The sequence below is a fragment of the Labrus bergylta genome, chromosome 6 (genome assembly GCF_963930695.1).
Source record: "Labrus bergylta chromosome 6, fLabBer1.1, whole genome shotgun sequence".
NCBI lineage: Eukaryota > Metazoa > Chordata > Actinopteri > Labriformes > Labridae > Labrus > Labrus bergylta.
Genome location: NC_089200.1, coordinates 4,754,962 through 4,771,513, shown reverse-complemented (window position 1 = coordinate 4,771,513; position 16,552 = coordinate 4,754,962). Strand labels below are relative to the sequence as shown.

The 16,552-nt window shown below is 39.6% G+C and overlaps 1 protein-coding gene across 1 annotated transcript in view; it reads left to right on the top strand.

Annotated features, from left to right (window-relative positions):
- The window catches only part of raver2 (ribonucleoprotein, PTB-binding 2), a 98,180-nt gene that overhangs the window by 52,599 nt on the left and 29,029 nt on the right, over positions 1-16,552 (top strand). The window contains exons 3-5 of the mRNA XM_065955601.1: positions 1,769-2,076; positions 3,677-3,841; positions 16,233-16,424. Of these exons, the coding sequence (XP_065811673.1) occupies positions 1,769-2,076; positions 3,677-3,841; positions 16,233-16,424 (665 nt within the window). The remainder of the gene's footprint in view (positions 1-1,768; positions 2,077-3,676; positions 3,842-16,232; positions 16,425-16,552) is intronic.

The window sequence follows — 16,552 nt, the reverse complement described above, 5'->3', positions numbered from 1 at the left end:
TTTTTTTATGCATGCAATTGTTGCAAACGTTTAGGTGTCACAGGACCCTGCATGCCAAAAACATCCTTTTAATACATTTAACAAAGCAAAGATTCACAGTGAGTGATATGTTTAAGATAAAGTCATTTTTTTAAAAGAAAATAAGACTTACACATCGAGCCTACAGGACAAGATCAGCAAAAAAGGATGACTGGTACCGGTTTGTCCACAGGGGGCGCCAAAATCAACCCTAACTGAAAGATCCTCACAGGATTACACAAAAAAAACATCAAAGCCTACTTAATAGAGTCACAGGATATAGAGCGCCACAGGAATGAGTCCTAAAACCCGGAAGTAAGTTAGCATTTGAGCGCCATGGGGTCTAACGTCTAAAAGTCAACGGGGATTTTGAATGTGTTTGTGGTTAGACTCCTGAAATAAGGTCTGTGGTTAACACAAGCTGAAGAGATGTTGGTGTTTTGTTAGAGCACATAAACTACGTTAGGTAATACCTCCACTTGGGAAGTTTGAAGTTTTTACTCGTCTTTAAAAAGGCGGTTGCTAACAAGCGGCTAAATGTGACTACAGTGGTTGTCGGGGACATTAAAGGTCATCACGCCGGACACAGAGGGCGGGAACTCTCTCACTAGTCGGAGATGTCTCCTGTAGGTTTAATCTTTAGGTTAAGGTGAATATTATGTTAGTAAACTATTTATTAAGCTACGTGGATTAGTTTATCGGAGATCGTCTGAAGCATAACGCTAGTGACGTCACAATCATCCCACCGTGGTGTAGTTAGCTTGTAGCATAACGTTAGCTTTTTACTTCTGTCGGCCGCGTTAACTCTTCAAACATCATAAAAATGGCGTTCATCTGTGAAGATTATCCTGCTGAACAAAACGCCTACGCTTCAGAAACGTGTTTAACACAGAGATTATTTTCTGCAATCATCCAAAATCCAATGAAAACATCCCAGAGGAGAATTCTCATTAGACCTCATGGAAATGCTACTTCCTGGTTGGCCTACAAAAATACGTCATGTGGTTTGTTCTCTATAAAGTGGGGTTTCCTTATGTTTAGGCAAAAAAAAAGCCAAGTGAGCACCGTGTGCAGCCTGACATCCTCCACACAGCAAACCTGTGTTGCTTTATTGAACATAAATGAAATGGGATTGTTCTTTCCCGTACAGCTGACGTTTTCATCTGAAAGAAAAGATGATAAATCATCCTCAAGAAGGAACGAGCGGAAACAAAGTGTCAGTCAGGCCTTGTGTTTAAATGATATACACACACAGTGAGGATGTTTTTTTATAGTGGGATAAGGTGTGTGTGTGTGTGTGAGAGTGTGTGTGTCACAGTGGATTCCCCCTGCCTAGTGGCTCCCTATTGGCTTTCTTGCTAATGTGTTGTCTTTCTCTCTGTGTATCTGTCTGTCTGTCTTTATGACTGTCTGTCTGTCATTTTTTTTGTGCCTAAATTTTATTTTCTACTTATTCTTATTTTCGTCACTCTGCCACATTTGGCCCGTCATTTATTTCCTTTGCTTTTCATGTGGGTTTGTTTTTTTGCATGTCTCCTTTCTGCATCCTCCACACACTGCATGCTCTCTCTGCCTGTTTTTTGAATGTCTGCTTTAAATGTATGTTTGTGTTTTTTCATGTCCTTCACCCGTCCCCCCCCCCGTCCACTTATGTCCGTGCATCTCTCTTTCTTTTTGTGTGTCCATCATCGTCTCTTCGTCCGTCTTTTTCCCCTCTCGTCCGCTGTCTCCATAATGTCCCCTCCTCCAGCCTTTGTGACTTTGCTGAACGGGGACCAGGCTCAGGATGCCATCCGCTCCCTCCATCACAGCACTGTCCGCGGACGCCTGATCAACGTCACCCTGCAGCCCACCGACTCCCTGCTCTGCCTCACCAACCTGCCCCACACCTACACCGCCCAGCAGTTCGAGGAGCTGGTGCGCGCCTACGGAAACATCGAGCGCTCCTTCCTGGTGTACAGCGAGCTGACGGGACACTCCAAAGGATATGGGTTTGTCGAGTACATGAAGAAGGACTCTGCTTCACGGGCCCGCTCTGAGCTGCTGGGACGACCAATGGTGTGTAACAGCAGTTTTTAAAATAGTACTAACATGTTTGATTATCTGATTTTTTTTTTTTTGCTATTTTATCTTTAAAACTGAATTGATGTTGGAACGATTGGTTCTGTCCAAATCCTCTTGTTTCACTCTACAGTTCATGATTAGCAGAGTATGAATATAAACGATGGAAACCCAGGATTAACCACATGCCGTACATAAGAACAGGATGTAGCCTCTGGCTTCCTCAATAAAGCTAATGCAGAAGTGTCTTAAAAACTGCATTATTTAAGTGGCCAGAAGGGGGAGACACCACTGATTTCAAATACCATTGGATTTGGTGAAACCAGATAAAGACGATGACCCCACTGTTCAGTTTTTTTACCTAATTTAACTATTTTCTTGGGGCGCTGGTTGCGCAGTGGTTAGAGCGCACGCCCCATGTATGGAGGCTGCAGTCCTCCAAGCGGGCGGCCTGGGTTCAAATCCGGCCTGTGGCTCCTTTCCTGCATGTCATTCCCTACTCTCTCTCTCTCTCCCTGATTTCCAACTCTATCCACCGTCCTATCTCTCCATTAAAGACAGAAAAAATAAAAAATAAAATAAACATTTTTCTTATTAAGTTATTGCCATAGCAACTAGTTTCTATTCTTCTCTAATACAGCATGTTGGTCACAGTGGTCACCTGTGGTTAAAAGAAAAATGACAGCAGCCAAAATGCTTAACTAGAGGCTTCAGACAAGAGGTTGATCAACCAATTGGTGATCAGCAGCTGCTCATTTTTTTTATATTCAGTCTTTGGGTTCAGCTTGTATCGGTTGAGCTGCAGCAGCTTAAGATAAGGCATTTATCTCATTTCCATGCATTTTATTTTGTTCTCATTTTATTCAAAGTTTTCTGATAGTAATCAAATTTAAGTTTTTAGCTCCAAACAAAACTTTGACCGGCTGGCCTTTTTTAGATTGAAACATAAAACAGGTGTAAAAAAAGGAATAATGCATTTGAATCGTTAAATCTTATCTTTAACCTGAGTTATTACTTCTAGAAAACTTTAATGAAACTTGTCATCAGTCAAATAGAAAATGGCCGGACCAGAAAATCAGTAGTAAGAATGGTTCTGCAGGTTGAGTTTGGTTTCAAGTTAAGTGTAAAATTAGAGTTTAAACAGATAAATATCTCAATGTGACCTTCTTTAACCTCAAGGTTCTTCCAACCTTGCTTCATGATCAGCCGTGAAACAAGAACTGTAAACTGAATTGCTGAAGAGTACATTTTGCTCCTGTTATTTCCATTTCCATCTATATTAAAAAGGAAATAATGTTCAGAAACGGTAAAGGGGTAATAATGGATTTGGAGTGTCTAAAAATGGAAATTCTGGTGAAGAGAATTGAAATAAGACCAAGTACTTTGAGTTTTCTGTTGTATCTTTCATCACAAGAAGTTACTCTGATTTACACAAATCAAATCAGCACTTGAGGATGAAAAGCTTATATCTCCATATATAGATTTATATCTTTAAGAAATGCATTATTTAGAAGTTACTTGAGAAGTGCAGGAGAGTAAAGCCAGTTCACAGTCTTCACAAATGATATTCTGAATCTTGCTTTGATGATGGTTTTAGGGCGATCGCTCGCTGATGGTGCAGTGGATGGACGTCAACCAGCTGAGCCAAGAGGAGAACCTTCACTCCAAGTGTCTGTGTGTGAACCGGCTGCCGCTCGACCTCTGTGACTCTGAAGAACTGGCCCAGTACTTCTCTGAGACCTACAAACCCGTCTTCTGCCAGGTGAGTTAGTACTTCAATGGGTGCACATAGAACTTCCTTCTTCCATATTTGACCCAATAGAAGCACAGAGTTGCTGCAAGGTTGTCAGTTGATCATAAATGATGAGAATCTGCAGTTCCATCGCATACTCTAAAAACCCAAAGAGATGGTTGTGTGTGATATATACTGGTAGATCAGTACACCTGTGCTACATTCAGAGCCAATTAAGTTGCCTCTCTCGCTGTTTGAATTCTCCAAATGATAAGAAAGGAGCTTTGTTGCTTCCTTTATTATCTCCTTTAGCATCAGATGTACTGGACCATCCTTTGCTCCTTCCTCTGGCCCCTCACTGTGCACTGTGCTGTCTCATGTCTGTGACTTTAGATGTCTGTGTTTTTTATATCTATATGCACAATCGATAAACAGGGGGGAGAGTGTGCAGGACGACCTGCAGGTATGTGCAGAGGCAAGAGGCAGACGTGCGCTGTAAGAATAGTTTTACCCTAACCAGGAAGTCACGACCAGATCAAGTGTGTGCATGATATATTGATCGGAAAAACAACAACAACTTAAACCAACGACGTGTTTCCATGAAGCAGTTTTGTTCTGATCAGCTTTTACTCCAGTTATGTGTGTCCATGCTCACATAACCACTGATACATAACAACAGGTTGATTTTGCCATCGTTTTGAGAATGTAGCAAAAGAAAAACAAACAACAATGCAATACTCAAAAGACATGTCAGCTGTGGCCTTCATAGTTTAGTTTAGTTTATTTGCAAATTTTTTGAAAGAAGAGTCAAACAGAAAAATAAAACAAATAAAAAATAAAACACATGTTTGGTGAGGTAGAAACCCATGAAGACTTATCTCAAAACCTCACCTTAAGAGATTAAACAAAGTTCAAATAAAGTACAGTAAAAATAACAAAGAATATTTACTATCACAAATAAAATTTGCCCGATTGAAAATGACATAAAAACATTGAAAACATAAAAATAGAGTAAAACAGGACGTACAGTATGTAGACAATATAACAAAATCAGGACAATTCACTATTCACTACAAATCTACACATACAGTTGTCTATAACATCTGACATTATAATATACTCTGCTTGTTTTTAACTCCGATGATGAGAGTAGTTTACAGCAGCTAGACAACCGCAGCCTGTTGGTGCTGATTGGGTATGCCTCCCCCCCCCACCCCCCACTCCCCCCGGGAAGCGATAGAGATCACTTTCTTGGAGGTAGAAACATGTCAAAAAGTGTAGCTTACCTGGTAAAACAATATTGTAACCTGCTTGATACCATGGCAACAAAAATAGAAGTCCTAGGCATTCATATTTCCACAAACTCCTGCACACTGTCTTAATTAGACAAATATGTTGGCAATGTTGCCAACGTTTTTTGTAAAATTTAGACTGCTTTCTCTCTGGCCGCAGCTTTTGGTTAAAATATGAGTTCAAATATTTTGGGTGGTTTTTAAAGCCTTGTTACTTTTTGAAACTAATAAAAAAAATGGAGATTGTTTGAAACATGTGGTATCAACGTGGAAAAGATTTAGGCAATCAGCATCAACAGGCTGGAGTAATGCAAAAAGCAGAGAAACATGTTGTTGCCACACTAAGCAGGCAATGCAGTGGAGTTGGTAGATTTTAATGCAAACAATTGCATGGAGTATCTGCCAAGTGATTGGTCGATTAGAAATCTTCCATAACGAGCAGTTGGAACAGGTGTAATTGTCACCAATGTAGGGTGTCAGGACATCCAGCCTCGAGAGCTCTCTGCATCACAGATATACAGACTAAATCAAACCCTGTTTCATTGGAAGAGAATACCAAATATGACAGGAAATTAATAACAGCCTAAATACATTTTGACAGGGCCTTCAGTTTTCACACCCCGAACAAATAAGACCAGATCTGAGAAATGATTTTGTCTATGAGGATACATCTCATTGACCATGTCCCCGCGCTGCTCTGAAACTTAATATTGGAGATTAATGTTTCATTTTCTCAGAGCTTCACTGTTATGTCATTGATAATGTGACACACACTCCACTCAGGATGTGTTCTTCACACAGTCATGTTTATATGACCCACTTGTTTCTCACGTTTATCAATACTGGGTTAAAGGTGCTGATGTAAAAATTCAGTACCAAGCAACCGTTTCCATGGTGAGGTGGAGGTGTGGCCCCACCTTCTAACTCCTCCTCTTTCTGCTCTGTTCTCTTTTTTTTATCTGCTCTGTTCAGCTCGGTTGTAAACCATCCCGCTCCACCTCCACCCACACACACATGCCCACTCAGACATCACTCTTCACATTAATGGGTATCTGTCATCCACTGCATCTCCAGTTTTAGCTCCACCCTTTCTGCCCCACTCCCACATAGAAATCAATACACACCCACATCATCCTGGTCCCATGATGCTTTGTGGGTGTTTAGCTCATGTTGCTTCGCTATTGCAGAGCCAGCAGGCTTTGACCTACGGTTCAGCGTTTTTTTGATGCACAGTACAGTGTGTGCCTGCAAGTGTGTGTTCGCTGTGTGTGTGTGTGTGTGTGTGTGTGTGTGTACTTAAAAAACTTAGTGCGCAGTCCTATGAAAGGCTGTGCACTAATGGACAGGATGCAGAAACAGCACTAACAGCGGTATGAAAACGTAGTATTTAAATGAATGGGACAGCTGCTTCAGATTGTGTTTTCAGTTTATTTAGCAATCAAAATGAAAGGTTAGAAAAGTGAATGTAGCTGCTAAAACCAGACACAGTGCTTTGATGTTAATTCTCAAAATCATCGGCAAAAAAACAAAATACTTGTCTGAAAATGTAAACCTCTTGTTTTTTGCATTTTCTGTCTGGATTGTCTGGATTAGCAAAGTAGCTGATGTTGAATTTATGGCCTCATGTGAAGCTTTGTGAACATTGTTTCTTCATTTTTTATTTCATTATATTGTTGAAATAAACATTTTTAAATTTAGTTTCAGTCTGGGCTTCATTTAAAATATAAAAACATACATATAGCACAGGGGAGGTGAGGTTCCCCACACTCACTGTACAAGTTTGTATGACACTACTGAGAGCTCACTGGATTACAATGCAAGATGTAAAAAAACATGTTAAGAATGACTAATCCCATTGCACCAGCTCTGCTTTGATAAAAGACATAACTATGGTCATTTTCATTTTCAGTCTAGTTATAACATTTTTCACCATAAAGGTAAATGTATTATAGCAATCCAGAAAGTCCTTGGCATTTAAAATAATAAGCGTATAATTGTGACCTCTCAGATGAATTGACTTGTATGTCATCATTTGTTTTCTCTCCCGTAATTTCCTTAAATGTCAATTCAAACAAAAGCAAAACTTACCTATACAATTATTTTTAAAGGCTCATTATTGATGCTTCACAATGAAAAAGTATCATTAATATCCACAATATAATATATAATATCAATATTATTTTTATTACAGTGTGAAAATCGAACCTCAACATAACAGTGTTAAAGAAATGTACAAAGAAACACATTTTGATGAAAGATAACTTCAGCTGTCTAAATGAGTCTTTGCTTTTGACACTGATCAGACATCCCGCTTTAAAAAAAGGGATTGTAGTTGTAAACTGAATGTGTGAATAAAGTGTTTACTTCATCCTGCTTCTGTTCAAACATCAACTCTTCACTTAGTGTTGAGTTTTTGCAGCTGGGTTTTATTTTTTTTTAACAAGATGTTAATTCTCTAATTTTTAAATCTTTTATATTTTGTACAACTTCTCCTTCGTTATAAACTAGAATCAGAAATACTTTGTTTATCTATAGGAGGTATTGTTGGGGTGTTGCCGTTTCTAAAATAGGAATAAAAGCATGAAGAAAGGACGGAAATGTGAACAGGAGAAGGACATTTATAAAATCTGTGAATTATGTATACAATACAACTATCCAACACACTTTTAGAGCAAATTAGGCAAAAAATAAATATTGGAACATGTGTATAGATGACAGATAAAAATCAATCAATTCCCATCTTCAGGTTTTTTTTTAAGGTTTTCAACTTGTGTACAGAGACCTAGAAATCCTTTGTGAATGGACACTTAAGATTAAGATCTGTTCTGTTGACATCGTTTGTTGTAAATCAACCTAAATGTCTTGCTGTCGTCATCTCCAGTCTGCCTTATCAAACCCTCCTCTTCCTCTCTACACTCGACCACCTTGTCACTTCTCCTCTGCTCAGAGCGCTCTTAACATGTGGCCTTGGCTCTGAGCGCCGTAATTCTCGCTGCCCACATAAGAGGGGGCCCTCCAGTTCAGCACTTTAGCCTGAGTCAGCCGGGAGAGACGGAGGCAGGAGCGGGAGAAGAATGTCAACCGTGTTAGAGAGAAGGACGGCAGGACGCAGACAGCGAGGAGGGAGGATGGTGCGGAGAATGCCAGACCTATTAGAGAGAGAGGGTGGGGAGGGGCGAGCGGTGGAGGGTCGGAGGAAGAGATGGAGAGCTGAGGTGAAAGAGTGGAGAGAGGTTAGAGGCTTTATTTGCAGAAGGTAAATGTAATAATGATGTCTGAGAGCAGCTGAGACTCGCATATGGACTTTCAACAAGTTTGGTCTGAAATATTCTTGAATCTGTTAAAAGATGGAAGGAATGATGACTAGAGTAACAATAGAGACAAGTAGCAAACGAAATTATTTTTTGAGTAGTTTTTTGGAGAATCTTGACACAATTATCCAAAGTTTAAAGGGTTTCCAAAATGATTTTTCAAAGAAAGGATTATATAAGCGTGGAGTGTTAAATCATTCAAAGATGAGCACAAAAAAAAAAGAAAAAAATCCACCTGGACATTTTGTTGTTTTCTGAATTTCTAGCGGGATTTACGGGAACTTTTTTTTCATGTGAGATCTCCAAGTCTTAGTAAAGATAAAGATAAACTTTATGGATTTTTGTCACAACAGCTCAAGAAACAGGAAAATAATTATCAAAGATAACAAGAAGTTGAAAATCAATCAAAACTTTAGTACATGTGGACTTTCAACAAGTTTGGTCTGAAATATTCTTGTATCTGTTAAAAGATGGAGGGGGACATTAGTTAGGGAGGAGGGAGGAATGATGAATAGAGTAACAGCTAAAGTATTCCAAGATAGGTTAGTTTTAATCATGCAAAGCTGAACACAAATAAAAATTAAAAAAATCCACCTGAACATTTTGTTGTTTTCTTTCATTTCTAGCGGGATTTACTGGAACTCTTTTTTTCATGTGAGCTCTCCAAGTCTTAGTTCATATGATTTCCTGTTTACTCATTCGCTTTTTAATAATCACTTTTTAATAATCACAATATTTGCGTCCCCTCTTTCCCTCACTCTCTCGCCCACACAGACACATCCTCTTCCAGCCCTCTTCATAAAGATCTTTACAGTTAAACTTGTCACTGTGACGGGTCCACAGACGGCTCTGACGGGGGGGCCTGTCGTGACCTCATCACTCATACTTCATACAGCTGATGTGGCTGTTTAAACTCACACACACACACACACACACACACACACACACAACAAACACACACACACACAAACACAAACTGACAGACGGTGGTCCGCACAGTCTTCGCCCTGCCGATGACCCAGTCAGCATCTCTTGGCTCCAGAGGGGGGGGGACTGTGACTCGGGGTCAAGAGCTGTCAGACACATTGTTACACACACACACACACACACACACACACACACACACACACACACACACACACACACACACACACACACACATACACACACACACACACACACACAGTCAGAGATATACAGTACATGATGCATTCAAGATAATACCAGATTCTGTCAAATTTCCTTCGTTTTACCAAATAATCCTGATCTGCAGAAGTGAGCTGTGATGAGACAAAATCAACACATATCAACACAGTGATATTTTCTCCTGTGAAACGTTTCCTTTGGGGGGGCCGGATAGCCTAGCGGTTTTTATCATGCACCCCATGTACAGAAAGCAGAGGCTATAGTCCTTGAAGCGAGAAGCTGGGGTTTAACTCTCAGTACGTTGCCACTTGTCATTTCTCACTCTATCATCATGGTTTTCCTACTTTACCCACTGTCCTCCTCCTCCTCCAAAAAAAAAGATAGCATTTTGGAACCTGCTTTGCTGACCTCGGTACAACACTCATTGAGTGCGTTTACATGGACCTTAGTATCCCGATTTTCATTATAAAATGATTTTAGAAACCAGGATAAGCCCTTATCCTGACTTTTTGGAAACCTGATTTAGCTACCTGGAGAACTCACAGCTTTTCTGACAGCTGCCGACTACCTGTGCAGGCGTGGCCTCAGCCTGGTGACGTATCAGCAAAACAAACTTGGCAATGAGAGCGTCTTACATGTGACGGGACAACAAATCTGAGTTTTGTATTTCGGTAATGAAAGAATGAAATATCATTGAAAGTTTAGGTGGGAGACAGCATCGAAATGCTGACATACTCAAGTCTGTGGTGAACAGGCTACAGGGCGGCTGTGTTCCAACATGTACGATGTAGCGTTCAGGTGCCTGCACAAATAAGATGCAGTAATCAGAAACCAGGATACTAGTATCTAACATGTTTACAGGGATGTGAATAAGCAGGTCTCTCTGTGTGCATATATACACACCTACCTGGAGATGATCAAAACCAGGATACTCATGTCCCATGTAAACGCACTCTGACTTTTGTTTAACTTTGTGAACCTTAAACATTTCAAATACAGTGTAAAGAAAACCCTTTTAGTAGAACAGATATCTTTATATTTCTATTTAACCTCCTCTGAAGAGAGGAGCCGAGAATATTGAGATTTTTAAACACAGTCTTAAAACTCATTTATTCAGTCTGGCTTTTATATAAATTCAACATTATTGTATTGTCTTTTTTATCCTACTACAATTTTAAATATTCTTCTCCTATGTATTAATTTTAATATCTTATTGCTTTTATGTATCGTATTTTATTTTTTCATTTTTATACATATTTTTTTTTTATTCTTATTGGTGTGCATTAGTCTCTCAATGATTTTATAAACTGCACTCTTGTAAAGCACTTTGAACTGCAATTTAATTTGTCTGAAAGGTGCTTTATAAATAAAGTTTGATTGATTGATTGAAGAGGTCATGTTTTCAATGACGTTCGTTCATCAGGATGTTGTAAAAACTTCCGGCTCAACTTCTTTGTCTGAGCGTCTTTGCAAGGAGCCAAGAAGGAGCCAATTTAATCTTTAGGTGGATTTGCATCTAACACACAAAACATCAAGAGTATAGCCAAAGTCTAAGTAGAGTTAACAAAATTACATGACAAAACGTAAAAAAACCCACAACATCACAGATGCAAAAGGTCTGGTTTCTCTTCTAAATCTATCTTCATCGCGTTTGTAGAACTGAGAATATGCCTTTATCAGCTGCCATATGGTTCCTTCCTCAAACCCTGTTAATAGTTTGAAGAAGACTCTTTCAAAATGTCTGTATTTTTTCACTTAGAAACACATGAAGACAACCAAAGAACATGTGTACTGTAGATTTCTCCCATGCATTTGTTAGATTTGCATGATTTTGTGCAGGTTTGACAAACGATTGAATATGTGATGCAGTGTGAGAGGAGAGAAGCTCTACTCCGTCTTCACATCATTACTCACACAGTCACACAAACACAGAGTTGATGATAGTTTGAATACCATTTGCACAAAATCTAATTTGAATTTAATATATAATGTTTGTTCCTCATTTTTTCTCACACACACACACACACACACACACACACACACACACACACACAAATAATGATTAGCAAGTTTTTCATCTGTTTTCCCCTCCCGTCTTTTCCGGCTTTTTGGTCGCTCTCACTTTATCAGTCACTAATGTTTTTCTTCTCCTCTCCTCTTTCCTCCTCCTCCTCTCTTTTTCTCTCCATCCTCTCTTCACTCCCACTCTCCTTCCTTCTTCCATCCATCCATCCATCTATCCATATCTCAAGAGGTAGAGTGCTTCAGGTCATTTCCATACAGTTTGCTTAATGTATGCTGATGATAATAGCCTATCGACTTACTCCTCCGTCCATCCATCCATCCATCTATCCATCCATCCATCCATCCATCCATCCATCCTCTGTTCAGACCAGAAGGAGCAGGAGGCGAATGAGAGAAAGAATGGGTGGAGGGAGGGAGGGTGGAGGAGGGGGGAGAGGGCAACTTGATTGAGCGCTGATGCTAACAGTCATCACTCAGCACAGTACAAGTACAGTTTTTTGTTTTTTGTCATAAATTATTTTTCAAATCAATGTGAAAAAGCTTCAAAAATGAAAAATGTAACAGGACAGATAATCTCATTTTGCAGAACGTTTCTGAGCTGAAGAATGTGAGTTATAGTAAATAAAAGACTCTTTTCTATCTCCTAAGTTGAAGATTTAAAAAAGGAGAATAATAACAAAGTGTTACTAGACCAATGGTATGAAATAGAAACATCCAGCCTCCTTGGAGTGAAATAATGGTAAAACAATGTCACATAACCAAAGAAAGCTAATTTTCCATTTTGATTCATGTTTTTTTTTTTTCTTTTTCTGAGATGTAGACGAGCATTTGAACCGGCTCTGTTTAAAACAGCGTTCATTCACTTCAGGTGCGTCTGTCATGAAAAATGCCATCCATGTGAAAGAATATTTGTGAGATATGAGACCTTTAAAAAAATGAAGTCCAACATTTGCGTTGCTTCCCAGGAGTTAGAGAATGAGATGAGTTTGATTTTACCTTTTGGGTAATAAACTCAGGTGCTGCCCCTAGTGTCCAGGAGGGCAATGACAGTAAAAAAAAATGGGAAAATGTCTGCAAAAGACGAGTTTATTTTGAAATCATATGAAAGTTTTCATGTGATAGAATGATGAACATATTATTATTCTGGTTGCAGCATGATGACTTTATTTAATCTAATGATAGCAAGTGTATGGCTTTTGTTGGATTGTTCTCCAACAGTTTCTAAAATGTGTCATTTAAATAGTAAGATACATCTTTTTAGTATTTATATAAACTGAAAAGTTCACTTGATGAATGTGTTCCAGATATTTGAAACAGTCTCACATATTGGACACATCTTGTTTAAATAAATTAAAGCACCCATCATGTATTTTTTAATTGAGCTCAGCCACCACCAATAGGTCAAGTGGTGTGTTTTAACATTGAGCCATTAGCTTTTAGCTATTTTCATGATCCAATATCACCCATTAGCATAAAGCTATTAGCTTGCTTGCATTATTTAGCTGCTCCGCACACAGTGGAAATGACTGAACCCTCCTGACAGAAAAGTCTACTCATTCAGTCATCACTCGCGCCGTCTGGCCTGGAGAGCATTGTTTGTATTGACCGGCGACCGTTAAAACAAAACGGAAATTTTCTTCTTTTAAATCTCCATGTTCGACCAGACAAAGGCAAAAAAAGTGGTACAAAGAGATTTGTTCTAAATCCGGTCTCTTTTTGTTTCTCTCACACTCATTGAGAGTCCATGGGATTTTTTGTTTGTTTTTATGTTTGTTAGGTTGTGTGTGTGTTTGAATTAAGCGTCGGCCTTTGCTGTTGAAAATTGAAGCCAATGCAGAATCTCTCGAGTCCGCCTGTTTGTAAACTGAGCACGCCTCATAATAACATAAAGCGTGCATGTGCCCTTAGTCACTTAAGCCCCATTTCCACAAAGCGTTCTCGTTTGGTTCTGACGAGTTATTTACGGTTCAGAACAATAAACCTTGCTTGACCTAAAGATTGGGTGAGACAGTATTTTCATTACGCCGACTGCCACCGTTGGCCTTCAGAGTTAAACCACCGACTTCTCAATTGTTGCCAGCGTTGCAGTGTTGACTGTGTTCTGGCTTTGAATAAAACAATATAAATTGCTCTTATATCCAGCTTCATGCATAGAAACTATCACTGTTCCTTGATAGAGACATGAACATACCATCCATGGTGTCTTGTAGGGACCATTTTTCCTTCCCATAGTAATTATGGGAAGAAAATAAATTGCAGCTGTGAAGCAGTGCATGCTTTAACTGTTCACCAAGTCGAGCTGTTGCAGAAGCATAAATAATCGTATTAGTTGTATAAACAGAAGTCTTTGGTGCCCTGCGGTTCAAAAGGACCGCAGGGCACCAATTACTTCACTGTTATAGCTGTGTTTAAATGTTTTAAAATATCTGAATTATGATCTTTTAACATTTTATTTTGTAACTGATGGAACACTGAATCAGTATTTCACCATGCTTGTTGCAGGTCATTGATTTATAATGTGTTTTAATCGAGTTTACTCTGTAAAAGTGTTCACTTTAACCCTTTAACTCAGGGATGTCAGACATACGGCCCGCGGGCCCTATCCGGCCCGACAAATGACAAATTAAAACCTATAATGAGCAACGTAAAGGTTGATATCATGATACGAATATTAATTAAACGGTTTTATTTGTGAGTTTTATTTGCTCACAAGTTGCCAGAATCGTATCAAAGCTACGGGACTTAATCAGCGCTCATCCTGACAGTCTTCAGTTCTGTCCACACTTCTTACCAGTTTCTCCTGTCTTCACTGATGGAAAACAAAAGTTTTAGTAATGATAACAAAGCTTCCTATGGAGTGAGCCACAAAGAGCAGCTCGTGCAAATAAAAACAATCCTCTCTGTCCTGCGTAACGGCCCAGACCGTCTCCTCACATCCAGACTAAGTGTAGGCTGTGGACAGCAGCGTTGAGCCCGATGCATCTCCCAACTAGTTTTACCTCTGCTTATTGTAAAAACAGTAAATTAAAATGAATAATAACTGATTTTAATTACAGATGGTCCATTTTTAGGTCACTCAGAGGTGAACGTGTTGTGTTGATCACCTAAAGGTTTCAGTGTGACATCACTTCTAAATGCAGTAGCCTGCTGTTGTGCCTTTATCACCAGCTTTCATCAGACTGTAAAAATATAACTATTACTGAACATTTCATTCTTATCTGAAAACAATGTCACGCACAGGCTGTCCGATCATACAGAGGTCTGCTGGTTTAACTGTGGAGCAGCGCTAAAATGCTTTCTCGAATTGCGAGATGGCACAGATTCACGGTGCATAAAAAGTCAGTGACAGAGTTAGATTACGATAGTGCGGACACGGAGAAGAACGGACTGCCAGACTCATTTCGTTTAACTGAGTTTACTTAGTAGCACTCCTTTAGCTTTATTTGTTTTAATCATACATCAGCCTATGTGTTGAGTTATAGTGATGTCTGCTAAATAAATCCGGCCCACTTGAGGTCTCATTTGAACAAATCCGCCCCCGACCCAATAGGACTTTGACACCCCTGCTTTAACTGAACTCCTGTGAGAGTTTCTAACTAGTTATCAAAAAGACTGAAATGAATACTTATGCCACTGTAAAAGCAAACAAGGCCATCAGCAACAAGATTTATTATCAATATATAGTTTAATATAATGTAATTTTTTGATGTCTGAAACTGCTGCACTGGGTGTCAGATGAGGCTTTAAAGTCTTTATATGTGATTTTTCACACTTAAATATAATATAAATCCAGTATATCCTCTGAAAATAACTCTGTGAGTCATAACATACTGTACTCACTGCTTAACTGTGTTTCTAGATCACGCTCATTTCAGGTAAATTTACATGCAGTGTGAGGTGCTCTAGGAACTACACTGTGCCACACCCCCCCCCAGCCTGTTCGATGGCCACGTCTGGCCCATGTATTTGAAACACATCAGGTGAAGATACGAGCATAATAAAGATCGCTAGCATTAGCATGCTAACACAACAATGCAGCGTGAATTGTTTTGGTTTCATGCTGGTGCTCAAGGGGCGACATCTGCTGGATCAAAAAAAATCTCATATAAAGCCTTAAACAGCATGCTGCCTAAATAACTTTTGTTGACTTTTTCCACTGGAAAGAATTAAGTGATATGACCGGCCGTTAAAAGAAACCAGGATGAGGTTTTTTTTAGGCATGTGCAGAACAATATCATCAAAATGACAAAAGGAACGGCTTTGTCCACAGGGGTCGCCAAAATCAACGTATACTGTACCAAAAAGATCTTTAGACCTGCAAAAACTGTCAGCCATTTCTGGATGTTTACACCTCACTGCTCTGTAGACGGAAGAGTATTTTTATGTTTTATTAGGAAGTCACAGCGCCAACTCCTGGTCCAGCATGCATACTACAACATGTTGATTGTTTTTGTAGAGTAGTGTGCATGGCGGTTGTTATCAAAACATTAACGTCTGAATGCAGATCCAGATTTTGAAAACGAAAAGAGGCCTTAATCTGCCAATGTGCACATTCAAGAAAAAACCTTTTCAGAAAATGTTTTAAGTTGTCACTTTAAATTAAAATCAAAGTCCTCAAAATCTTTTTTTTTCGTATCCATCTTCCAGCTTGCTCAGGACGAGGGCAGCCCGGTCCGAGGCTTTGGCGTCGTGGAGTATGAGAGTTCGGAACAGGCGGAGGCTGTGCTGATGGAAATGGACAGAACGCTGGTGGGAGGACAGGAGGTTCGTCTGTCACTCTGCAGCCCCGGGACCTCAGGGAGAAGCACCCTGGCTGCACTCATCGCTGCCCAGGGTATGGTGAGTACGACGCCAAAAGAGCGGCACGAACCAGCATGCATACAGGAAGGGAAGAAAGTTACACTGTGAACCCCTAATAGGGTTAAATAATCTACACACTTTGTGGTTGTCTGACATAAGATATGCTT